The sequence below is a fragment of the Mastigoproctus giganteus genome, chromosome 2 (genome assembly GCF_048544385.1).
Source record: "Mastigoproctus giganteus isolate SK-2022 chromosome 2, ASM4854438v1, whole genome shotgun sequence".
Lineage (NCBI taxonomy): Eukaryota > Metazoa > Arthropoda > Arachnida > Uropygi > Thelyphonidae > Mastigoproctus > Mastigoproctus giganteus.
In genome coordinates, this window is record NC_143576.1 from 253,136,744 (window position 1) to 253,164,723 (window position 27,980).

The window sequence follows — 27,980 nt, forward strand, 5'->3', positions numbered from 1 at the left end:
TTAGTTCAGATGGAGCAAGCTTTCCATCGCATGCTTCGCGAAATCTTTGCCCATTTGTACAAATTTATCGAAAATCTTGCCAAGTATCTTTTCTGTTAGTGGAAACTTACTCCTGACTTCGCTGATTAAATGGTTAACTTTCTTGATTACCTTGATAACCTTGACGATCTTTTCGAGTTCTTTGTTGCCTTTAGCAAAACGTTCAAACATGTCAAACAACAAATCGTAACCTAAGTGAAGAAAAACCTAATATTAGAAAGCACAAAACAGGTTAAAATAAGATATATTGCGTACGAATTAAAAATAAGGTACTGTATATGCTTAAGTTTAAATCATTGGCAAAGTATGCTGGAGTTCTTGTAAATAACCAAAATCATAAATTCCTTCGATACTATATATATAGAGTATAAACAGAAAGTTTATTCTGTTAAGTCTGTCATTTCGAGTACGAATGAGTGTGCTCAGTCCCCCCCAAAGACTATGTCAAAGATTAGACAATACGGAAATAAATGAAATTAAATAAACCTATTTTATCCATTGTAATTGCAATTCAGTTTATACTCGTAGAACCATGTAATATTACATTCCTGTATTAATTACTAAGTGGCCCAAGTATCAATGACTATGACGAAGAAATTGATACTTCTCCCAATAGTCACTTCGCGATGCAGCAAAAACATGTTTACAGGAGAAAACACAAGATTGGAGTGTTATTTTAAGATTAATTAACCCATGTATTCCCATTGTTCCTTAATAATAAGCGCATGGGATATACTGACCTGGATCCCTGACAATGGCATTCTGGTTTCCCTAATGAAGAACTCTGTTAATGGCACGGGCTCTGCATGCCATGTGTGTAAATTGCGTATCTTCACAGGCTGGTTTCCACGTTTTTCGGGCTGAAAAACCCGATATAACTCACGACTGAAACCTCTACTCCCTCCGCCTGAGATCGGCTAACTGCAGCCTACATTGAAGAACATTTTCTTTACAAGATACCATTCGACCAATCGCTTGAGGAGTAAATTTTCGAAGTGACCACCCTACATTTCATAACAGGCTTCTGCATGTCAAAGTATATTAAACTGCATTTTGCAATATACCAGCATGTGCAGTAGCCCAAGTGGCATGTACGCTAGCCATTAGATCCTTCATGCGGTACATCAGTTCCTTCGCTCAAAGAGAGAAGTCCAGGTTATTTTGGTCCTACCTATTATTTTTTACGCCTTTTTCATGTTTCCGTCTCGCATATACGCGCGCACATATGCCTTACAAAATATAAACATGGTGTTTAATATCAGAGACCTTGAAATATATATTTCCTCAGATGGTCGCGTTACTTTGCACATTCAATATATCAGTCGACATGCTTTTAAAACTCTTGGTTTTTATTAAAAGACTTTCTTAGTACTTCCGTAAAATAACACGCTTTTTCTGTATTTCTTTATTTTTGCCTGGACTGGAATTTTTCATCTCAGCGCCATAACGAATTTCTAAATAAACAACAACTGCAACATATTCAGACTGAAATGATTAAATGTTTCTTGAAAAGACGTCCTTCTCAGATCGCCACTTACTGATTACTTCAAGTATTTTAAATTGCTGACACTCGCCAAACAAGATCGTATATTGGCTTAGGATCTTCATGTTGATTGTATACAGATTGATCGCAAACAATGAAATGTTACTCATTGGTTCATTGTTTTTTTCTCCAACATGACTAGGTCTAATACATTTGCGAATCTTTTCATACGGACTGTGGTCGCCTTTGCTTTAATATTCTATTGATCAAAGAATATAATTATGATGTAAACCCGCTTAGATATTTGTCTACCCAATTCAACAATAGGAAACAAGCTATACATTATGTTAAAGGTATTAAGACATCAAGAGAATGAGAATCCCAGTTAATCAGTCTCGAGCGAGGGTTGCACGGTTTCTTTTCCCCTCACCCACCTCAAAACAGGGTTGTCGTGCCACAAGAAAAAGAGGGGCATGCCACGAAAAGTAGGCATAAACAACCAAATTTCCACTGAGCGTCACGGTTGAGATGGTGTTTGCTTCAATTTTTCTGGCGCATCAGCAACTATAACCATAGGGCTCCATGCGTATGATGAATAGGATGGCGCATCCTTTTCAAAATGTTCTATGGAATAGAACTACACCGAAGTTCTTCCATCTACTGAAAACAGCGTATATTGGGATTGGTTGTTCCAGAATACTTTTCCACCTTCCAAATTCCACGAAGCATGATACGATTGAACCAGTCGCAGCGCTTTAACTTTACTGTTGCTGTATACCGAGTGATTGCTAAAAAGATGCTCAAGTAAATGATCGACTTTATATATACAGGATATGAACCAATAACTTTTATTTTAACGTTTTGGGGTATTTGTCGTATATTTTATGCTAGAGTAAATAAAACTGAATTCGCCTTGATTTACAAGGCTAGACTACTCTTCTAAGACCGCTCTTTTATGGAGAAGTCAATCATGGAGATGTAAAGGTAGCATAAATCACAGCACCGAGTTGGTCAATCCCATATGGAGGTAAAAAATCACCTGAAGGAAGAGCTCAGAGCAAAGACAATAGAATTAACTTTTCTGATACAGACGTGGTGTCCATTCCACATGCTGAAGGAAGATTGGCAGAATCTTTCCCACAGCACAATCTTGTTTAATAGATATCAGCAGATGTCAACCAGATGAAACTACAGCAAAATTAGCATAAAGGATGATGAATCAATAAACAAAGGGCGCACCCTTTTCCTGTGGTGAGTGCCACCAAGAAATGAATTAATAAAATCCGAACAATCATGTAGCTCATGGAGGCGTCAGCGGATTCTAAGGAGCTATATGATGAAAGGAATTGTGAATCTTCGAGCTCCAGGGCAGAGCAGCCCATCTGCATAGCGATGAAAGGTGGAGATCAGCACTGCCTTTGGAGGTAACAGTCGGAATGTTTAACCAAAATGTCAGACCCTTCATTGATAAACTTTGCACATTACAGTCTCTTTGCTTAGGTGACATGTGTCCTTGAAGGGTTCCATAATTCCACGCGTCATTTATGGGATTTGAGCCCATGCCATTTCTGCCTGGTGTGGGGAGGATGATAATAGTAACCACTGTACTATACGTGAGGATCCTTCTTTGTATGCAAATCTTTATAGGAAACATTGCGAGGAAGGGTTTGCAAGGCAATATAAGGAGTGTGGTAGTGACGACCTGCGTAAGCACTGAAATTTTGTACACGCAATAGTATTAAACGATGTAGCAATTGTGAAGGTGAACGATCCGGTGCAAGAAAATTGTTATGAAGTACTTTGAGAATTAGTGAAAGTGATGAATGTCTGTATTTGTATCCTACAGTATCTACAAACCATAAACTTAGTGCTTAACACACCTAATCCTTGCTGTTGCCTTGGCTCGTGGCGTACCGTATACGATATAAAGATCATCGTGGCTTAAAAAACGATCTCCTGAATTGTGTGCAATTTTGTATAATTTGTTGCAATCCAATGTAAACTATGCTAATTATATTTCACTCGAAGATAATGTACAATTTTAATTTCAATCTTTATATTTTAGAGTACTTTGGATTTTTAGTGAGATTTCTTATTAGTGTGATTAGTAATATTCTTACTTGCTACCACTTTTTTGCCGGTAAAGTCATTAACGATGTCCTTGATGTCTTCTCTGATATCGGCAATCCAGTCTTTTATGTAATGGATTCCATCGGGAAGAGCACTTTCAATCTTGTGGAGAAGATCTTTGATAAACTCAACCAGAGCTATTACCTGAAAACCACAAACATCGTTTAGATTAATTGCAGCGCAACTTGCTATCATTCTGTCTATCTGTCCAGAGAAAGACAGAGAGAATCAAAACAAAAAATTATTTAAGGAAGTTATGACTCCTTAAATTGTCCTAATTCTAACAGCAAATAACTTTTAAAAATTTATAATCTGATTAATCTTCGTGAAGATTGAACGCATGGGTTTGACTATTTTGCAATAAACACCAAGATGGCTACAGAATACATGCAGAAAACTGCATGTATTTTGTAGTCTGTTTATTTGTTTGTATTGTGCAATGAAAAATAAGCAACAAATTACCTTGTCATGAAAGAACTCCCTTAGTTTGTCCATTGTATCTCCCACCACGCTATGGGAAACAGCAGCCATCTTTGTCAGACCAACCTCCTCAAGCAATTCGTCCATTAGAGCTTGAATTTGAGCTGAAATATGCACAATAATCCTGTTCAGTGTATCTTCCAATCTTGGAGAAATCTGGAAATATAAAAAAAAAAAATAATAATAATCTGAAAAACAACTGGAAGTGCGAGTAAGTAGTTCATTAACAAAATTCTTATTACGTGTGCCTATGTCCCCCCCCCCCGTTGACTATAAGTTACTTGTGATTAACAGTAAATGGCCATAGCCGTTACAAGATTTTATAAAACTTGTAACAGCTTTGGAATAATTTTTTTTATTGAAAATGAGAAACTGCCGCATTCATTTTACCATTTCCTTCAAGTAATATCTTTTGAGTAACAACCTTTTTAGTATTCGTCGTATCACAATGTATTTCGTCAGGACCTTTTAAACAGTAGGTACGTACCGCTGCCTTCTGCCTACGGGACTTCCCGAATGTACACTCAGGAGCCAAAACATTATGAGCACTCCTGTCTCCACGAGTGGACGCATCCCACAGAACCTAGGAGTGGCGTAACAGACCGGCCCAACATCTCAGCGACGGCCCAGGACAGTACCTGTTAGTTTGTCAATACCAAGCCCGTGCAATCGGAAAAGGGAAGGAACTGACGGAATTTGAATAGGGAATGGTTTTCCGCGCCAGCATCTCAGCAACAGCCAGCACTGTCAGTTGTAAGAGGGTCGCCAAGAGAAAGTGTGACGGGAATGGTCTGAAGAGGGACACACAACCACCCAACGTGCTGGGATGGGGGATACCACCACTGGTTGATTGGCAATCGAGGTGAACGACAGTTGGCACGAGCTTTGCAGGAAAACAGATGCTCACGATCCCTAAATTAAAGATCCCCAGGATGCAGAAAGAAACATTTCGAGCACACACCACTCAGCGGACGCACTTTCGGATAGGCCTACAAAGTAGACGATCTGTTCATTTGCCTATATTGAACGAATGCCATCGGCACCTCCGCCTGAATTGGGCACAAGGAAAAAGTTCCTGGACAACAGAAAAGAGTGATCTGATGAATCAAGGTTCCAGCTCCACCGTGCCGATAGATGTAGTAGTAGTAGTAGTAGTGGCAAGTGATGCAAGAAAGCAAGTGTATGAGCTTATGCAGCATCAGCCAAAAAAAAAAAAATCACACCATTCCCTCCAAATGCCTGTCCAGTTCCTCCTTAAATTTATTTAACCTATCAACTTCCACAACGACAGATGGAAGTTTGTTCCAGCAATTAACAACCCGCTGGCTAAAGGCAAACTTCCGCACGTCTATTCTACATCTGTCTTTTCTTAATTTGAATTTATGCCCCCTTAGGTACGAATCTGAACAAGTGTAAGGATCCCATCAGAATTCAGCGTGCTCAACCCATTCAAGGCTTTATATACCTTATACACCAGATGGGACGTATTCAATGGCTAGCAAGCGAACAGCTGCAATCAGACCGCATGTTTCGACGAAAATAGGCAAAAAAAAACAATTATATGAGGCCACCCGAATAATTAAATTCATATGCCGTGCTTCTCTTATGTCTGTTAATTGCGTGTGTTCTATGGTCGATTTGTCTGTTTTGTTGGATGAAAACCCCCCAGATTTTGGGGAGGAAAACCTTGCTATCTACGCCCGAGACCGAACGAGAACAGGCCAGCGTCGGTGGTGATATTATGGTTTACGGGATGTTTTCATGAACACCACTGGATTTCCTCCTCAGCATTGAACACACCCTCACCGCCAGATCCTTCCTCGGCATTGTTTTGGATCAAGTTCTGCCCTGCATGTTGACCGTGTATTCAGATGACACTCGACTCTTCTTACCAAGACTATGGCTCATGTTACAAGGCCCACATTGTGCAGCAATGGTTTGGGGATCGTGTCTAAGCATTTCGTGCGCTCCCCTGACAGCCAAATTCCGCCGACATCAATCGCATCCAACATTTGTGGGATGTGGTGGAATTTAGCATTTGCCAGTCCACGCCAATGCCTTTTGTACCGTTGTCAAACTTCAGGCCGTCCTTCTCTACAGCTAGTCCAGGATAACTGAGGATGCCGTCTACGGTCTCGTAGAGTCGATCACAAGTCGGGTACAAGCGGTTATCATGGTGAACGGTGGCCCATCACGCTATTACGTAGGTGGGCGCAATGTTTTGGTTCACAAGTGTACCCTATAAAAGAGGAATACATGAATTAGAAGAGTAGAGCAAGAGCTTCCTAAATATGAACGGCAGAATTCCGAACATTTAGAATTATCAAGACAGCATTTTGATAAGTTGTTTATCGTGGTGCAGTACACAATTGTTTACTTTTGCTAAATTCGAGTTAATTTTGTCAGATTATTGTAGAACAAAAGATAGATTACTCAATCTTTGTTAACAGTTCGTCTTGAGAATAAACAACACATTTTTCTAACACAAGGATATCCATAAATATACTTGGTCCCAGGAGACAAGACTAAATTAGATCAGTTGTAGATTACATTATTTCAAAACATTCAGGGACAACACTGAGGTGGAACTGGATTAAGAAAAGAAGGTTGGACAACCAACTATGCAGGGAAAGAGAAATGCTACAAGTGGATCGAATTAATGTTCAACTACTTCAAAACGACAGCATTAGAAACAACTTCACCTGGAGATTGGATGCTGCAATTAACATAGAGATAAAAGGTAATACTGGAGAAATCTATGAGTATTTTTAAAAAATTGTAAAAAGAATAGCTCATGAAATCCTAAGCAAAAAGAAGAGCCAAGGACCAAAAAAGACATGGATTACAGAGAAAGTAAAAGCTGCTGTAGAGGAAAAGAAACTTGCATATCAGAAATGGCTGGGTGAAAGGAATGATGCATATAGGAAAATGTTGAAAAGAAGAAAATAGCCAATCGGTTGAGAGTAGAAGCAAAAAATGAAGAACAAGAAAGGAAATGCGCGACTATTAATAGCAAATTGGGCTTCAAGCGATCAGCGGAATCGTGGAAGGACCTTATAGACTTGAAAAAATAGAATAAACACAACGCTGGTTTGCAATTAATACCTTTGAAAGACTGGATGAAGTACTATGAAGGCCTTTTAAAAGAAGACCGGGAAGAGTTCAAGACGGTGGAGGATTTCGGTGAAGAAGACTCCGGCTTAAAAGTTTCTGTTAGGGAAGTGGAACTCTTACTAAAGGAGGGAAGGAATGGCAAATCACCTGGACGTGGAGGAGTTTATATGGAACTTCTGAAATACGCAGGAAGAGGTAGGAAGAGCTGTTTTGATACAAAAACTGTTAAATGGTATACTGAGAGGAGAAGAAAAGCCGAAAGAAATGACAACAGGATATATTACATCAATTTATAAGAAGGGTGATCGGAAAAGCTGTTCAAATTACAGAGGAATATGCATTCTGAACCCTCTGTTAAAGATTCTTGGCAAATGGATCAGGAACCATTTAGAAGCCTGAATCAAGGTGTCAGAAGAACAAAGTGGTTTTTCAGCCGGGAGGTCATGTATAGACCATATCTCAACAGTGCGACAGATCCTTGAAAAATGCCAATCGAAAGGAAAAGAAATCTTTATGATTTTCATTGACCTTGAAAAGACATATGACAGTATTCCAAGAAAACTCTTATGGGAAGAACTGAAAGAGGTAAATATTGGTGGATAATTGAGTAACATTATTAAGACAATTTACAGGAATAAAAGATGCAGAAATAAAGTGGGATCTTCTTTGTTATCTGAATTCCACACTTCAAAAGGCTTATTACAAGGCTGTTGTATGTCACCAACACTTTTCACAATTTATATCGACATCTGCCTAAGATCCTGGTCAAAAAAATGCACTAAAATGGGATTGCTGATCAATAAGATCATCTATATTCGCAATTTACTTTTGTAGACGATCAGGTTGTAATAGTACAAGCCTTAGAAGATGCAGACTATGCATATCGTAAATTGTTTGAGGAATATAAACGATAGGGTCTAAAAATCAATTTTAGCAAGACTGAAATGTCTTCCGGATCAGGACACATTCTAAATATTGAAGGTTTTAAAATCAAACAAGTCGATAAATTCAAATATTTGGGATCAATCTTACAAAGTGATGGATCATCCCAAGCAGAGATCAATAAGAGAATTTCAGACGGCAGAAAGGCTATCGGCATGTTAAATTCTGTTCTGTGGAGCAAAAATATTCTAAATAAACAAAGAAACGTATATTTAAAACGATTGTAAAAAGTCTTCTATTGTATGGAGCGGAAACCTGGACGTTAAACAGGCAAGGGGAAAACAATTGCTCTCCACAGAAATCGATTTTTGGAGACGCTCAGCAAGAACTTCTACAAGAAACAGAAAACGGAATGAAGACATAAGAGAGAAAATGGACGTGAAAAATAATATTATTGACACTATCAAAGAAAGGCGTTTAACATGGTATGGACACGTAAAACGGATGAAGAATCCCGATATCCAAATGCTCTCCTGGAATGGATACCTCCTGGAAGAAGGAGAAGAGGAAGACGTAGGACGACATAGATGAATGGAGTACGGGAGTGCATGACAGCCTGAGGTTTAACTGACCAAGACACCTTGAACTGCACTTTATGGCGGCAAAAAATTCCTCTCAAAAATAACTTGCAGGCTGAGGAAACCCATTGTAAATGGAAACACTCCTCTTGAAGAGGAAGATAAATACAGGTGTATGTGTATGCGTCCGTCATGGCAACAAAGAACTGTTCAGGCAGGTGGACGGTCGGTAATGGTCTGGGGCGTGTTCAACTGGCACATGTTGGGACCTCTGGTACGTCCAGACGCATCTCGGAACGATCCAGGTTACGTATCCATCTTTGCGGACCATCTGCATCCCTTCATGGTCATCATGCACCCATAGGGCAATGAATTCTTCCAGCAGCACAGTCGCCTCCCCACAGAGCCGTGGCGACTAGAACATGGTTCAAAGAGCATTCCGCAGATTTTACCAGCATGTAATGGCCTCCCCGTTCATCGGACATGAACCCTGTGGAGCATTTTTGGGATGCTGTGGAAAGGTCCGTTCGAGCTTTGGATCCTCTACCCAGGAATGCGAGGGGATTGTGGACAGCAGTGCAGCAAACATGGGTGGAAATACTTCTGGAACGCTTTCGTGTACTAGTGGACTCAATGCCTCGTCGTGTGACTGCCCTTATCCTGGCGAAAGATGGGCGTACCCGTTACTAGGTAGGTATACCATGATTTCTGTCCACCCAGTGTAACACCCCATGGTTAGCAATATACACTGCTACACGTCGAAGCAAAGAAACACACAGTCCACTATGCACCTTGCAACCGGACCGTAAAGGCGACTGAATGGTTAATGCTGGTTGCTGATGGCCATTACACGCCATCCTAGCATGTTCCAAAAATGAGCGGAGATAAACCTAGGGACATGGTTGACCATGGCTTAGCGTTCAAATTACTGAGGACCAATTTGGAGATCGTAGTAGTATGTGAACGGGCACTATTTTGCTAAAAGATGTCGCCAGCACACTTGCTACAAAGGGCAATGCTTTGTATTGCATTGTTACAAAGGGCAATGTAAAGGGTTGCACGACGTTGTTAACTTATCTCTAGGATGTCAAACTTCCTGGAACAGTTACCAGAGGGAACCAGCTGTCATAATTTGTTTTGATTGACCTTGATTTTCATTGACCTTGAAAAGACATATGACAAAATGGGTGGAAATACTCGATACCACGACCCTCGCTGTCCATTCTTCCATTGTGATTTTCATTTCTTGTAATCACTGTTATTCTACTGTAATTCATTCTAATAAGAGGTATCTCTGCCGTTTTCCATAAATATAAGTTATAATGATTAATGGAATTATAAATTTGGTTTGAATCGAACTGTAAATGCAAATATTCCTGTGGGGTTTGCGTTGGTAGCTAAGAGAAGAAGACATATGGTGACCTTATAAACATGATTTCCATTTCTGGAAAATAGGCTAAAAACTGATGTCATTACTATTTATAACTAATAATTCTTATTTTAAAATAAGAATGATTACTTTTAAATCATAGTTAGTTCTTAACATATGAATTATATGGCACGAATGACTCTTATCGATACTTAGCGGATTCGTGTGTCCAGTGATTTCAAGGGTTTGTTAATGCATGCCTGTAACAATAACTTTTAGAAAATTGGCGTTAAATGAATATTTACATCTCTTAGAAAGGCATTAATACAAATTATCATTAAGGAAACTCACCATCTTGAGATCGTTGAAGAATTTAATGACTTTATTTGCCAGGCGGATTAGTCGGAGAGCTGTACCAATGCTGGTGCCACCAGTAAGGTCAGTCAACGTGTCTAGAATATCAAAACCGTATGCAGTCTTTTCTGTAGAAAAAAAGAAGTGATGGTAAAACATGGCAGACTCGTATTACGATGCAAATCCTGCTTTTTTGAGTGTAAATAAGAAATATGTAATTATATTCTGATTTATATAATATTTCAAAGTAAACTTCCTTTGGATACAAGGTTCTCACCTCTTTCTTTGTACCAATCTTGGAGTTCCCGAATGATGTCTTTAAGCTCTTCCAGTAGCTGGTCACATAAATCACGCATCGGTTTTGCATCGTCAAGTAGACTGTCTTTCACCTCAATAAGTGCCTGCTCAAGTTTGGTAGCGAGAGTAATCATCTGGAAAATACAGAGCATTTTAATTAGTCCTAGAGTTTTGTATTCTCAGTTGCTCAACTGCAAATAGAAAATGCATTTATGAGGTTGCTGTTATTGGGTTTTAGGAGCATCGGCGACTAAGGACATGTTGCTCCATGTATATTGTCTGTAAATTGTGTTCTGAACTCGATTTTCTGTTTGCTGGACGAAAACCTCGAGTTTCCGGGGATAAAAACCCATGCTCCCCTCGCCTGAGACCGACTAACTCAGATAAGTTGTGAAAAACACCCATAAAAATTCCTCCCGTCATCGATGGGTTTCGAACTCAGGTCTTTTCCACCCGGTGTGGGGAGGACGGCGATTCTACCTGGTGTGGGGAGGACGGCGATTCTACCTACCGTGCTACCCATGAGGGCATTTATGAGGTCAGTTACAAGGGAAAGTGTATAAACATCATGATTTAAATTTTGAATAACTCGAGGAATCTTCGCAGTAGTGATGACCATCAGTTGCTTGAGTAAAAATTTATATTCAGGCGTGGGACTCCCTTGCAAACTTTACACCGGCCTGTGTCTTTAATTTATATAAATTTCATATATTCTTAATAGTTAAAATGAAAACGTGCTTTGCTGAATTTCAGTGGTATCAGACCTCGATCATCCTACCATCCTGTTTCTACAATAATTAGAGACCAGGTACAAATAAACTGTATAGTTTTGGGTAAGCTAGTAACGAAATCAGTTGTTATGTAAAGATATATTAACATACTATAATCTTCAGGTCTGCTAATAATGCTATCGGTAATTGTAATGACTGTCCAGAACTGAGCATTGGTTCCAGAAGCGGTAGAAGAACCTGGAGAAATAACCGACATATAAAAGATATTATTACAATCAAAGATGTACAGTTGGAGTTAAGGAGGAGAGTTCCTATTTAACTAGGTGTGCTGACCAATCCGAATATATCTCCACAATTTCGTGCAATTCGACAAAATCACCCCTTTAACCATGATCGAATTCTTACTGTTGGTTATTTTAAAAATATTTTTAGATGTGATGCCCAAGCAACTAAGGCCATAAGGTGGTGTACCATAATCTGTAAAATGAGTGTTCCCCAGCTGGTTTGTCAGTATTATGGGATGAAAAACTCGCGTTTTTTGGGAAGAAAACGATGCAATCCTCTTTAGAGGCCGACTAACTAGCCCATAGCGTGAAAAAAATTCATAAAAGTTCCCCCATCTAGATGGGACTCGAACTCAGACAATGTCCACGAGATATGGAGGTGTAGCGATTGTAACCAACATATGAGCAATGGAGGCATTGATGTCCTCACTTGCTGAAATCTAAAAAAAATTCAAATCGCTCGAATATTTACAGACGTATATTTATTATATATGTATTTTTTCTCTCCAAAGACCTTTTTTCCAGTGAGATTTGCTCTTCTACATTGCATAATATGCCGACAAAGTTAAAAGTCAAAGTGTATTTAAACATGAAGAAATAGCGTGTCATACTATGCAATATACAGTTCCTGTCACGCTCCCTTTATTCAGTTGTTTGCTTTAGGACTAGGATAGGCTGATGAAGTATTATCAGTCATCTACGATTAAGAAGAGAAGTTAGCGAGCTTTTGAGGAGTAGATTAACAAAATCATTTAAGCTTTGAAGCATTTGCTGCCTCCCGAGTCATCGCTACCACCTGAGCACGTGCCACTATGTTAAAAGTACACGTTATCATATAGGGGTGACGTCATTCGGATCTAAAGCGTTGTCTTAAACAAGCACCAGTGTCAGTCCAATAAATATTTAATGCTGCAACAGGGATTAAAGTTATCAGTTTCACGGCTCTCATTTGTTTTATAAATGAATTCACCAGTGTCCGCAACTAAAGTGAAACAAAACATATACGAGTGGGATCCCTCCTTCAGGAGTTTCAATTTGTATATTTTTGGAGTACCATGTTTGAGTATTACTGCCTCCCTTGCATTTCTAACTCTTTCAGAACAATATTTCGGCCACTTAAATATTATTTGTTTATTTTATTCATTTTAATTTACATTTGTCTCAGGGCATGCTTGGCCACTAGGGCACTTACAAATGCATCGACTGGCGCATTTAATTCCATCCATGACTTAAAAAACATACATACGTGCCCATAATCAAATACATAAGATAGCACTTGATTTAGAAATCTGGCTTTAAAATACATCTCAGCTTAAAACATACCTCATCTATTTTTGGTGCATTTTAAACCTCATTTTAATTTTTCACTTCCAAGTCAAAATGTGATCACTTTTTACAATTCAGCCACCGTGGTTCTGTACGTCCTGTCTGTGCGCATCCTCTCATAGTCTAACTTTAGATGAATCGCATGTCAACGATGCTAACCAGAAACATACGAGGGGAATTTGAAACGTTCGTGGCCTGAGTAAGAAAGGGTAGTTGTACAGTGTTAAAAATTTCAGTACTTAATGCATAACACCTCAAATTCACTGCTCGACAAAATTAACAGAACAAAATGTTTGTTGAATAGTTTATTGTGAACAGTGCCGAAGACACTGTTCTCATTTTAAAACCTAATCTATGATGGATCAAAATTTTGTTTCATTGATTTTCTTGCAGATCCTTCTACTTTACAGTCACTCTACAGCATCCAGCAATAGTCAACCATTATGTTGACATTCTACCTCCCTTGGTACCTCATCGTCATGTCTTTAATATCCTGGTAAAACCGGTAAAACCTCTCACCCTGTTCTTCTTAGATTTTCTTGGAAGTAGTCGATGTGGGAGTATAAAATATGTACCTTGACATGTTGCAGCCCAGCTTCTTGAAGTTTGCCAACTATATTCTTGTAATCTGGATCCTTGTTTTCCCTAAGAAGTTCTCAACAACAGACCTGAAGGTAAACCATGCCTGTTTTTCTCTTTTATTCATAGTTCCCTCAAAATCTCGGCCCTTCATCAGTTTTCGAACTTGAGATCCAACAAAAATATCTTTTTTTGGTTGATCGATGTGAATTTAGTACAGAGGCACTTGAATCAGGGACCTTCCTGTGCTAAATCTTTCTGAAACGCTTTCATCAAACCCAGTTTGATGAAACTGGGTTTGATGAAACCCAGTTTACAAACCCAGTTTTCAAACCCAGTTTACAAGGGTGGAAGGAGAACAGTTTTGGGGCCTACTAGTGTTTATGAACTATGGTCTCTGATCTAGGTAACAAGCTGACCCTCTTTGGCCAGACTTGACATCCCAGTGCTTACCCCTTTTCCCCCAAATCATGGAAATTGCAAATGGCATAGCATTCTTTTTACCATTTTTCCACAATCCATGTTCAATACACAATTCAATACAGGTTCCACAAACTTTATGTGCAGCTCATTGTTTATCTTGGTCATCGAGTTTCACTCCAAAATAAGCACATTTTTGTGCTAATTTCGTCGAGAAATAAATACAAATCCCCTCCGACGTTGCCAGAAAGTTTTGAAAATTGCTGTATTCTGAAAGCTTATTCATGGACTGAAGAGCTCTCCAGCAGCTTCAAATGATACCTTACCAATGTATAATTTGCTCGGCAGGCTGATGAAATTAAAATTAATATTTTTAATTACATCTCTTATTTTTAATTCCTCTTTTTTCAAACATAATTTCCAAACTTTGGGGAAGGGATCAATAAATTAAAAATGTTGAAAAACCTTTGTTATATTTTTAGTACGATCGATTGGTCTTTACAATTTTCAATTCAAAATATTTTTGTAAGGTTCCTTACCTTTGCTATGACATTTAATCCAAATTCCTTCAAAGTGTCCACCACGCCATGGAATTCAAAATCTAGCTGGTCTGTTGAATAAATTAATATAATTTTAACTGGACTTTCCCTTCAGGAAATTAGATAATAATAAATTTAAACCACTGTTTAAATGTTATTTAATTAAATATAATCTAAATTACAATTGAGCTAAATATAATATTAAATTAATTTAATTTTTTAAATAAAATTTTTAATTTAACATTACTTTTTAATTAAATTAAATGCGAAATTTCCTTGACCTGTATCAGTTTTTTTTTTTAAAAACTGATATTGCTTTTATCACATCATAAAAAGTATATAGAGGGGGGATAAAGAATTCTTCACATATATAAATGCCAAGAAGAGCAGGACAAACCAGATCGGACCTTTACGTAAGGGAAAGGGGATAGTAATAAATACACCAGCTGCCGTTGCAGATGAACTCAACAGTTATTTTGCATCGATATTTACAAATGAAAAGCCTTTTGTGGCAATGGGAAATTGTGGGAGCGAAGTTAAAAAATATGTAATTAATGATATTGAAATTTCCCAAGATTATTTAATGAAAAAACTTTCGAGCCTACAGACTAGTAAGGCTCCTGGAGTTGATGGAATATACCCTATAATCTTGAGAGAGGCGGCAAGCGAGTGCATTGAACCACTGAGGCTGGTTATGCGAGCATCACTAGACTCTGGGGAGATTCCCTTGGATTGGAAAAGTGCAAATGTATCTCCCATACATAAGGGTGGCTCTAAAAGTGAAGTTGGAAATTATCGACCTGTCAGTCTGACTTCAGTAGTAGGGAAAATCATGGAGGTATTGATCAAGGGTGGAATTCAGGATCATTTGGATAGAATTGAAATTCTCAAGGATACTCAGCATGGTTTTGTAAAGGGAAAATCATGTTTAACAAATCTGGTTCGCTATTTCGAAAGGGTCACTCACGAGTTGGATTTAGGGAATAATTTCGACATTGTTTATTTAGATTTCAGCAAAGCTTTTGACTCAGTCCCACATGAGCGGTTGCTTTATAAGCTGGAACAGGTTGGAATCACTGGGAAAATCCTTAGATGGATAGAAGGATGGCTTCAGGGCAGGAGGCAGAGGGTTGTGATAAATGGCTATTCCTCAGATTGGGTTGATGTAAGAAGTGGGGTTCCCCAAGGATCAGTATTAGGACCACTGTTGTTTTTAATTTTCATAAACGACATTGATGAAGGGATAGAGGGCGTGATGTCTAAATTTGCAGATGATGTTAAAATTGGTAGAGTAGTTAATGATCACTGTCAAGCTGAGCTTCTTCAGAGAGACCTAGATAGACTTCAAGAATGGTCAGAAAAATGGCAGCTGTGCTTTAATCCAACAAAGTGTAAGGTATTACACCTGGGAAACAGTAATCCCAAAATAACTTATTCACTTGGTGGAGTTCAACTAAACCCAGTACTGGAGGAAAGGGACTTGGGTGTTACGATACGGTCAGACATGAAATTCTCTGAGCATTGTAAACAGGTTGCAAGGAAGGCCCATGGTGTCCTATCGATGATCTATCGAACTTTTGCAAGTAGAGATAGGGACGTGATAATCCCATTATATAAGGCCTATGTTAGACCACACTTGGAATACTGTGTTCAAGTATGGAGACCGCACCTAAAGAAAGACATCGAGCTTCTTGAAAGGGTGCAAAGAAGGGTAACTCGCCTGGTGAGATCGGCAAAAGGGCGTCCTTATGAAGAAAGACTTCGAATATGTGGGTTGCAGAGTTTGGAAACTAGACACCTTAGAGGAGATTTGATTGAGGTGTTTAAGGCTCTGAGAGGCATCAGTAAAATGAATGAGGACAAAATTTTCAAGATTATAAATGATGCTAGAACTAGGGGACATAAATTCAAGTTACGCGGGGAAATGTTTAGATTGGACTGCAGGAAGTTTTATTTTAGCCAGCGAGTTATAAATTACTGGAATAAGTTGCCTTCATGGGTGGTAGAGGCCGACAGTTTGGGGAAATTCAAAGGTCATCTGGATAGTACTTTCGGGTAAGGGAAGCGCATAGGATGATAGGATTAATTTCCTTTTTATTTAATTTTTAATTTCATTTTATTATTTTTATTTATTTATTAATTATTATTATTTATTTATTTAATTTTTGTTTTTATCATTGTTTTGTTCGGATTTTTTTTTTTTTTTTTTTTTTTTGGCTGGTGCAGCATAAGCCATAGGCTTTCTTGCACCATACGGCCGTTACTAATACTAATACTAATACTAATACTAATACTAATATTATATTTTTTTAAACTAAAGGAGCGGATAGATTTAAGTGCCCGTGGTTTAAGTCCACGTCACTGTTAATTACTTTCTATGTTGTGAACTTCCTATACCCTATGTAGTTATCACGGAGTATAAAGAGGAAATTATTTTTATGTTATATTACAAATGCTAAAGCATAATTTGCGTACACACACTATAAAAATATTAAACCCAAGAGGTACTTACATTCCACAGGGGAAGCAAAAGCAGTTCCCAGCAGGAAGCACACAAAAATGGCAATAGTCTTCATATCTATTCTGAAAGAAAAATATTAATTATTGTTCGAGGGCAATGCAAAAATAAATTAAATTTCTGCTTTTGCGAAATCTTTATTAACTCTTTAGTTTCTTTACTCTTTATACTCTTTTTACTATTTATTAACTATATTACTGACTATCGATAACACCTTTTGTACTATAAATTTCTAGTTGCTTTAAACTTCTTAACATCACGTGCTTGTATTTCAGGAAAGCTTTTGATATTATTGCACAAAAATATTGCTATACAAATTGGAGCAATGTCATATTAAGGTCAAGTTACTGCTCTCTTAAAAATGGGATGGTTGAATGGGAGAAAACAAAGAGAGGTTATCGATGGACACTGCTCTTCATGGACTAATGTTATTAGTGGATTCCCCCATGATCAGTTATGGATCCGGTATTGTTTTTTTTCTATTTATTAATGATATTGATGAAGCCATATCAGGCTTAATGTCCAAGTTTGCGGAGGATGCAAATGTTGGCAGGGTGGTTAATGACAGCAATCAGAGTAAGATACTGCAACAAGTTCTAAAACAAAATTAGGCAGAACGGCTGAGAAATGGCCATTGAAGTTTAATATTGATGCAAGTACTGCATATGGCTAGCAGTAATCCCAGATTAACGTACAACTATGTAGTACTACACTCAGGTAAGTAGAAAATCAGAAAGACCTGGGGGTAATTATATAGCCAGATATGAAGTTCTCTGAGCAGTGCAGACAGGGTGCCAAGACAGCTCGTGGGGTTTTGTCAATAATATACAAAACCTTTGCTAGCAGGGATAAGGAGGTGATTATCCCATTGTAAAAGGCAATGGTTAGACCGCATCTGGAGTACCGCATACAGGTCTAGGGGCCTCATCTTAGGAAGGAGGTAGATCTGCTGAAACAGATGTAGAGAAAGGCAACGAAATTAGAGAAGGAAAGAAAGCGTGGTCTTATCAAGAAAGACGTGGCAAATTACAACATCTGGGGGACACCTGCAAGGAGATCTGATTGATGTGTTTAGGGCACTGAATGGATTGAGCAAGCTCGATACTGATAGGATTCTTCCTATTGCTGAGACTACACACATGAGAGGGCATAAATTCAAATTGAGCAAGGATTTCAGGATAATGTATCCTGAAATTTTTCAGGAAACATTTGCAAGATAAATGTATGGACGTTTGCCTTTAGCCAGCAGATGGTTTATTGTTGGAGCAAACTTCCATCTGTTGTTTTGGAAGTGGGTAGTGCGAATAAATTCAAGGAACAACTAGAAAAATTATTGGAGAGGATGGTCAGGTAATGTGGAAAGTTTTTTCTTCTGTCCGATGCTTTATAAGCTTCCTTTCTTGCATCATATGGTACTACATTGGTGTGCAAAACTTAAGGACAACACTATTTCTAAAGGTTACAACCACAAAATCAAACTCAACAGCCTGTGGCGATTTGCATAACTGTGGCCGTTCAGTAGAAAGCTGGTGCACATGCAAAAGTTTTAATCGTGATGCGAGGACTCACATAAACAGATAAAAGCAGCAATTCAGCTGTTATGTGCAAATTACCGAATGGTGAGCACGATTGTTACAGACGTTCGATTGGTTTCATACAGTGGTACAGACAACGAAATAGCCAGTAGACAACATCTTGATGACTTTACCCGGAGTCGAATAATTGGGAAGATCGAGGAAGGTCGAAGTGCGAGCAGTGTGGCTGCAAAGTTCGGTATTTCCCATAACATCGTCTCACGTGCGTGGTCGGCCTTGAACGACAGGTACAGCTGCTCGAAGGACCACTCGTGGTCATCCACGAAAACTACGCCCAATGATGACTTCTATATACTCATACAGGTCAAGAGGGACTGACACCAGACAGCGAGATCCATTGCAAACCCGCTGCACAGGAGCACAAGACGCAGGATATCGCGGTTTACTGTGGCCAGGCGACTCCACAAAGGTGGACTTCTTGCTCGAAGGCCAGTATGCTGTATCCCTTCAACACCTGCCCATCGGAGACACCGTTTACAGTGGTGCATCGAACACAAGGACTGGACAGCAGCGCAGTGGGATAAGGTACTCTTTACTGATGAAAGTAAATTCAGTCTCAGCAGCGATTCTGGACGTCAACTAATCTGGCGAGAGGTTGGCACACGGTATCGCTTTGCAAATATCACTGAAAGGGATCGATATAGCGGTCGAGGTGTTTTCTTCTGGGTAGACATTGTCTTGGATGGACGTACACAACTACAGATACTGGAAGGCGGTGCTGTAACCGGTGCACGCTACTGTACTCAGGTAATCCTTCCCCATGTGCGTCTGTTCTTAGGTGCTATTGGCCCCGAGTTCATGTTTATGGATGATAACGCCACACCCCATCGCACTGCAGCTGTGATATGCTTTTGGAAAGTGAGGACATTGTTCGTGTGGATTAGCCTGCTCGTTTCTCGCCATCTAAATCCCATCGAACACAATGGGACGCTCTGGGGAGACGCCTAGCGGCACGTCCCCACCCACCAGAAAATGTTCGCCAGCTGAAGATGGCGCTGACAGAGGAATGGACGATGTTACCGCAAGAACTTATGAACAACGTTATTCTGAGTATGGACAGGCGGTGCAAAGCCTGCATCGATGTTAGGAGTGGCCATATCTCCTACTGAGGACCACCTCTTCCCTTTGCCCATCTTTGACAGTGATGCATCTGTATCATGGCAGCCCGTGCTATGTTGTAATTTTTGAATAAAGTCCCTTTGTACCGTTTTGTTTCCGTTTTTGTGTCGTGTTGTTTCCTTCATCATTTCTGTACCTCACGAAGTTTCTTTGGTATGCTTTTCTCATATCCAGACCACTCCTATGAGAAGCTACAGGTGAAAACCTGACTGGTCCTTAAGTTTTGCACACCAGTGTACTCTACTACTACTACTTATAATAATAATAATACGAGGTGCGATTACCCTGTGGTTGGACCCGGGTTCGATTCACTCTTTGGCTGAAGCGAAGTAATCTGAAAAACAAGATGCAGGATATTTCAGAGACTGCTGGAAGTCATTGTGATACAAGTAAACACATGGGTTGTGTTAGGGTAGCTAAGAATAGAAACAAGTGCAGGTATACTTGCGTGTACACCAATGCTAGGAGTTTAGTAAATAAATTTGATGAATTTGAGGTATTGCTCAAAACTTCAAAGGCAGATATTGTTGGGATATCAGAGACGTGGTGTCACACAGATATAAGGAATGCAGAACTGGAATTTGGGGAGTACAATGTGTATAGAAAGGATAGACAGGACAGGAGGGGAGGAGGGGTTATGCTATTAGTTAAAAAACACATAAAATCCAAGGAAGTGAAGCCAGTCGACATCGCCGGACAGTGCAGTGTCGAGTCAGTTTGGTGTGACACAAGCATAGGTAAATCAAAATTGAGAGTAGGAGTGTGCTATAGGCCTAATGACTCTGATGAGTATAATAAGATACTGTACAGGGAAATAGAATGGGCCAGTAAATCAGAGAGTCTTATAATGGGGGATTTTAATTTCCCAGATATTGACTGGAATTTGTGGGTTGGTCACTCACACACTAGCAGGGCTTTTGTGGATTTATTGGATGATTGTTTTCTACACCAGCATGTTCGGGAGGCAACTAGAGGGAGTAGTACTCTTGATCTGATTATCAGTAGTGATTCTTCATGCATTAGGAATCTGCAGATAAAGGAACCACTGGGTGGCAGTGATCACAGTGTGCTGAAGTGGGATTTACTCAAGGAGGTAACTACCATCAGAGGCAAAGGGAAGGGTTTTTGCTTTCGTAAAGGCGACTATGACGGTCTGAGACAGTATTTAAATTCTATACAGTGGGACCAACTGATGATGTTACCAACAGCAAATTCAAAATGGGAAGCATTCAAGGAACTAATCTTGGAAGCTACCAGGCTTTACATACCAACCAAGAAATATTGTTCAAGGTTCAGGCCTAAATGGTTGTCAGATGAACTAATGAGACATATGGCAGAGAAGAAAAATGCATGGGATACATATAAATTAATGGGTGACATGGAAGCCTATGATAGATATAAGTTGGTCTGTAACCAAGTCACAAAGGAGATTAGGCAGGCAAAGGCAGATTATGAGAAATCCTTGGCAAAGGACGCAAAGAAAAACAGAAAAGAGTTCTTTACCTATTTAAACTCAAGAAGGAAAGGGATGAATCAGATTGGTCCACTGGATGTTGATGGTTCAACAGTTGAGGATCCTGCTCAGGTGGCTAACAATCTAAATGAGTATTTTGCATCTACATTCACACATGAGGAGTTATTCAGGAAGGGGAATGTCGTAGGTGAAGTAAACATTGGCAGTGAGCTAGATTATTTTCTAATAACTGAGAGGAAAGTGGAGGAGAAATTGCTGAGGATAAACATAAAAAAGGCACCAGGGGTGGATGGGATCTATCCAGTTATATTAAAGGAGGCAGCAAAGGAAGTAAGCAAACCCCTAGCCATAATTATGAGAGCTTCTTTGGACTCAGGGGAGGTACCCATGGACTGGAGATGTGCAAATGTAACCCCAATTCACAAAGGAGGATCAAAGGCTGACACAAGTAATTATAGACCTGTTAGTTTAACTTCGGTTCCAGGAAAATTAATGGAGGCACTGGTTAAAGAAGCACTGCAGGATCATCTGGACAAGAATTCAGTTATAGCTCAGACACAGCATGGTTTTGTTAAGGGTAGATCTTGTCTGACCAATTTGATTGGATACTATGATGTAGTCACAAAAGAACTGGATGCAGGGAATAACTTTGATATTATATATTTGGATCTTAGAAAGGCTTTTGATACTGTTGCGCATGGAAGACTGCTGCACAAATTGGAGAAGTGTGGCATTGGAGGCAAATTGCTGCTATGGATAAAGGGATGGTTGAGTGGCAGAAGACAGAGAGTGGTAATCAATGGACACTGCTCAACGTGGACTAATGTTATTAGTGGAGTTCCTCAGGGTTCAGTGTTGGGTCCATTGTTGTTTTCTGTATTTATAAATGATATTGATGATGGTGTATCAGGCTTAATGTCCAAGTTTGCAGACGATACCAAGGTTGGCAGGGTTGTTAAGGACACTACTGATACTATGCTGCTGCAACAGGATCTGGAAAGGTTGAGCAGATGGGCTGAGAGGTGGCAAATGAAGTTTAACATTGACAAATGTAAAGTACTACATATGGGAAACAGCAACCCCAGAGCAACGTATCAGCTCTGTGGTACTACACTGACAGTGGTAGAGAATGAAAAGGACCTGGGGGTAATTGTGCAGGCAGATATGAAGTTTTCTGAGCAGTGCAGACGAGCTGCAAGAGTAGCTCATGGTGTCTTGTCAATGATATACAGGAATTTTTCTAGCAGGGATAAGGATGTGATTATTCCCTTGTATAAGGCATTGGTCAGGCCACACCTTGAGTACTGTATACAGGTCTGGAGGCCTCATTTCAAGAAGGATGTAGAGCTGCTCGAACGAGTACAGAGAAGGGCAACAAGATTAGTGAATGGAACAAAGGGTTGCTCTTACGAAGAAAGGCTTAAGTTTTGCAAATTACAGAGCCTGGAGTCTAGGCATCGGCGAGGTGATCTGATAGAGGTGTATAAGGCTTTGAATGGCTTGAGCATGCTCAATGCCGATGGGATTCTTCCTCTTGCTCAGAATAATCACCTGAGAGGGCATAAATTCAAATTGAGGAAGGACGGATGTCGGATAGATATGCGGAAATTTGCCTTTAGCCAGCGGGCAGTTGGTTTGTGGAATAGACTCCCATCGCTTGTTGTTGAAGTTGATAGCCTAAATAAATTTAAGGCTCAGCTGGACAGGTATTTCGAACGAACGGAGGGGTGAAATGGGAGTAGTGGTTGTTTTTTTTTTTTTTTTTTTGGCTGATGCTGAATAACCATGCTTTCTTGCATCATATGCCTATACTAATGCTAATGCTAATCTCCTTCACGCTGGGAGACCGGTATAATAATAGTAATAAATTACAACAATAATAATAAGAATATTATTATAAAAAAAATTATTATTTTAGGGCTGCCCGTAATTGAATACATTAACCCGTATTTTCTGTCTGTAAATTGCGTGTGTTCTATGGTCGATTTGCCTGTTTGTTTCGCTGGACGAAAAAACCCCAGTTTCTGGGGAGAAAAACCTTGCTAGCTACGCCTGAGATCGATTAACTCAGCCACTGAGTGAAAAAAGCCCATTAAAGTTCCTCGCGTCATCGACGGGTTTCGAACCCGGACCTTTTCCACCCGGTGTGGGGAGGACAATGACGATACCACTGTGCTACCCGCGCAGACAATAATAATAAGAATAGTAATAATAGAAAAAACCATCCCGAAAGTCACTTCAGCAGACGTACCTCCCAAAGGCCGAAATGACGGCTGAGACAGATGGTAGCGCTAGCAGTCATTCCCAAGAACTAACTTTACCACTGGACGTAAGCCAAAGCTAAACAGGTACAAATCCATAGATGGATGATGATATCGGAGAGAAATAATAATCATACTGCATCGAGTGTGGCGCAGGATAAAGTCACTCGCGTTCAGGCTTTAGGCAGAGGGGTCGGCTCGAAAAGTCGAAGACAGTTTCCCGAGCAAAGCAGTGGAACAAGTGGCGTGTCTTCCGTATGGCCACCACAAGGGAAGGACAAGGCCATCTAGGCCAACCAACTGGAAGTGCTTCCTGCGCAACTGCGCTAGTGATCTACCAGGAAGGAAGAAAATGCCAACGCATGAAGTGGAGCATATAAATGAATACCTTCATCATGCGAACATACTACGAAATAACCAAGCTATACAGGTCGAGACTACATATCAAGTGATTGGAACGAATCCCGGATATTCACGTCACCGAACAACGAATAGCAGACCAGAGAAGGACCATCGTCACGAATAACCTGATAGCTCCTGTAATCTTGAAAAAACTGAAGCAGGACGTGAGCGGCCAATTATACTGAAACATGGAACCAGAGGAGGAAGAGTAAGAAGAAATTCAACCCAGAGCAGCTGAAATCGAAACAGACGAGGTCACGATATACAGAATAGAAGACGAGTAGAAAAAGGCCCTAACAGAATTCGAGAGGATAGACCCCACAAAAACACACGCGATACCGAAGCAGAGACCCAATAGAATGCTATGGAAAGTCATAGACCACCTCAATCGGCAAATAATGCCACATTATCTCCACAGCGCTGTCATAGCAGCCACTAGGATTAATGAAAGAGAAACGAGAGACCAGCAGTAGAAGAACAGAAAAAAACAAGGAACCGCCAGCCTGGGAAAGAAGACTTCAGCAGAAGATAGCAGCATTAAGGGTCAAGATAGGCCAATTGACCCAGTGCCAACGGGGTAATAGGAGTGAAAAATTGATTGGAAAAGTGAAGAACATACTCAATAGAGAAAACATCCACAGCAAACACGATACCAGAAATCAGAGAATTGGAGAATAATTAGACACACCGAAGCAAAACCTCCTTACACTCATCAAGAGACTACGCCGATACAAAGAGAGCTCCCAGAGAAAAATAAACCGAAAAATCTTTGATGAAAACTACTTTCTACAGTAGTATCACACAAGACTAAAAAGACGGAAACCGACCACCCAAGCAGAAGACGATCGAGGAGCTCTGGCGAAACATATGGAGCAGTGAACTAAGATGGAACAGCCAAGCCCTTGATAGAACTAGGACGGAAGAAAACCAAGGACATATAAAATGTGAGAGAATGGGAGATTTGGGAAGAAGAAGTACAACAGGCGTTCAGGAAGTCCCACAACTGGAATAGATAACGTCCACAATTGCTGGTACAAGAAGCTCACTTACTGGTATAAGCCCACAATTACTGGTACAAGAAGCACCTTGCAGAGCAGTTTACCCAAATGATAAGATACGTCAGCCAGAGACAGTCCCAGACTTTCGTACTCAAGGAATCACATTTCGGAAGGATAAAGACCAAGATACAAGCAACCCGGCGAAATAAAGGCGATCACCTGTCTTCCAACGATGTACAAATCCTGACCAGCTGAATAGTCAAAAATAGATCAGACAAAAATATAGTTGCAGAGCCCGAACATCATGACCGAACAGAGGAAAGGATGCAAGAAATAATTACAAAGACCACTGATGCCACAATTAGAGAGCAAGCCTACAAAAAGCGCTTCAACTTGTGTACAGTCAACAACGATTACTGCAAGGCCTTCGAGTCCGTGGCTCCTTGCTGGCTAATAGAGACGCTGAAGATCTACAAAGTCAATCGGACAGTGACCAACTTCCTAGAAGCAGCCATAGCGAAATGAATTACCAGCAGCCAGGTGGAGAATATCACAACCAGACCGATCCTCATCAGCAGACGAATCTTTTAGGGATATGCCCTGAGCCCACTGTGGTTCTGTCTAGCACTTAACCCGCTATCTACTATGCTCAACAACAGCAAGTATGAATATAACCTCAACGAAGGAAGGAAGGAAAAACCCGTACACACCCACTTCAACCTAATGTACATGGATGACATCAAGCTTTACGCGGCAAGCGAGAAGCAACTACTCCGAATCGCCGAAGAATTCAGCAATGATATCAGGGTGAAATTTGGTCTAGACAAATGCAAGACCCACGAATTGCATTAGGGAAAATTAGTCGGCTGAAACTATCAGCTGTACACAGGTAAAGAGATCGAAGCAATGACAGAGGGAGATACCCACAAATACCTGGGATGATGCAGGCTCACCAGTTAGAATACAAGGAATTCAAGGTCTGCCTGACCGAAAAATACCATCAGTAATTCAGAAGCCTGTTCAAAGCAAAGCTGAACCGAGGGAACACAGTTAAAGCTATAAATACCTATGCAGACCCAGTGCTAACATAATCCTTCGGGATCATAGATTTGACTAACTCCGAGGTGGAGGATGTCATAAGACAAGGACAATGATGACCAAGAGCCGCTAACACCACTGAAGTCAGCTGTAGAGAGGTTGATACTAGCTCGGAAAGCAGGAATGGGCCTGATAGACCTTATCGAGGAACAGAAGACAGCGATAGCTAACCTGAAGGATTACTGCCAGAAAAACACAGCAGCATTCTACAAGGCCATAAGGAAGATTGATCTCCATCAAGCTCTATCTTCCCATTAAAATGAACTCCATCACATTGATAAAATAGTTTCGAACGCATGATTCACGAGCAGAACGCTCTTCCCAGAGATTGATGGATTTGTGTTCGCCATCCAAGACCAGGTAATCAACACAAAAAACTATAAAAAATACTTCGCGAAGGAGCCCGGAGTGTCAAATGACACATGCTGACGATGCCGCTTGGCCGCAGAAATGATCCAACACATCACCACCACAGGGTGCAGGGTGATCACCCAGACAGAGTACACTGGCAGACACGACCAGGTCCTCAGGAGAATACATCAGAAGCTAGCGAGGAAATACCAGTTGATCAAAGGAAGTGTACCGTATTACAAATAGGAACTCCAGGCCGCACTAGGACCCCAACCCACAAGTTGTACTGGGGCCGCGCCATAATAACTGATAAGACACTCCTGCACAACAGACCCGGCATAACCCGGCATAACCCGCCAACACTGGCAACCTCCAGAAAACCCACGAGGGAAAGATCAGGAAGTACAGGAACCTAAGACAGGAGATCAAAGAGATGTGGCATATGCAACAAGTAACGACCATCCCGATCATCGTGTGAACCACCGATAAGGTGCCAAAGACCCTTCATAGCAGCTTAGCAGCAATAGGTCTCCCAGAGAACATATACAAGGAACTCCAGAAAGTCGCAATCCTGAACACCCGTACCAGTACTCGTCAAGAGTGGAAAACCCATATTTCGCCTATCATATTCACAACATTCACCTGTCCACGTGTACTAAATGGACTTCTAGTAGATGGATTTTATATTTAGCTCTTTTGTGTGGAGAGATCATTCGTTACTGACACTACCTTGATCCCACATAAAAATTAAACGTAAAAAAGCCATTAGTGAAAGAATCACATAACAGAATATTACAAGTCATTGCAATACAGGTGGAATATAAATACTGTAGTATGTAAATATTAATTCTGTCAATGAAATGAATTATTTCACGCAAATTATAAGTTCTTACTAACTCATGATAGAGTTCTAATGTTCAACTGTGAGTAGTTTAACTTTCGCCAGAAACATGCGGGTACCAATCGGTGGTAGAACTATTAAGAGACGCCTGGGACAGCTTTGTCGGAAACATGCCCTAATTACACTGCTAATGTTTCCTATTTTGTCATCCAATGCTGATGATGGCAATAGTGCTTAATGCTGTAAGCGAAATTGCATTCAGCTGTTAACATGATTATGCTTGTAATTAGTGATGATTCTGACGTAATTTATTAATACAGTAAAACCGTTAAGTACGGTTTTACTGGTGTCCTATGGGGACACCAAAAAATATTTTTAGTGTCCTCATTAAGCGCAAAAATATTTTTGAAATACTCTAATTCAAAATATTGTACTTAAATAATGAAATACTGTTTTGAATATTACTGCACTTAAATAATAAACTGCTCTAATTATTTTTTGAATTGTATGTGTCCCTCTTTCGGCAACAATTTTAAGCAAAGTGATAATTTTTACCTTACTTTTCTTACCTTTCGATGCTTCAAGTTCACAGAACTGAGACGTAGAGGCAGAGAAATAATTGCGACATCTTTATATTCCATTCTGATGTCGACATCTGTTGAATTTCCATCGGAACGTCTGTTAATTCGGACTGCTCACTGTGATAATTTTTCAGATA

The 27,980-nt window shown here is 40.0% G+C and overlaps 1 protein-coding gene across 1 annotated transcript; it reads right to left on the reverse strand.

Moving 5' to 3' along the window:
- On the reverse strand, nt 1-27,857 carry LOC150090388 (uncharacterized). Its single transcript, XM_090369096.1, has 8 exons — nt 27,832-27,857; nt 17,118-17,188; nt 14,606-14,676; nt 10,707-10,860; nt 10,427-10,557; nt 4,115-4,288; nt 3,643-3,796; nt 1-230 (listed from the first exon to the last, which is right to left on the reverse strand). Exons 2-8 carry the CDS (start codon nt 17,179-17,181, stop codon nt 1-3), a joined length of 978 nt encoding a protein of 325 aa, XP_090225222.1. The 5' UTR covers nt 17,182-17,188; nt 27,832-27,857.
- Between the last annotated feature and the right edge of the window lie 123 nt (nt 27,858-27,980).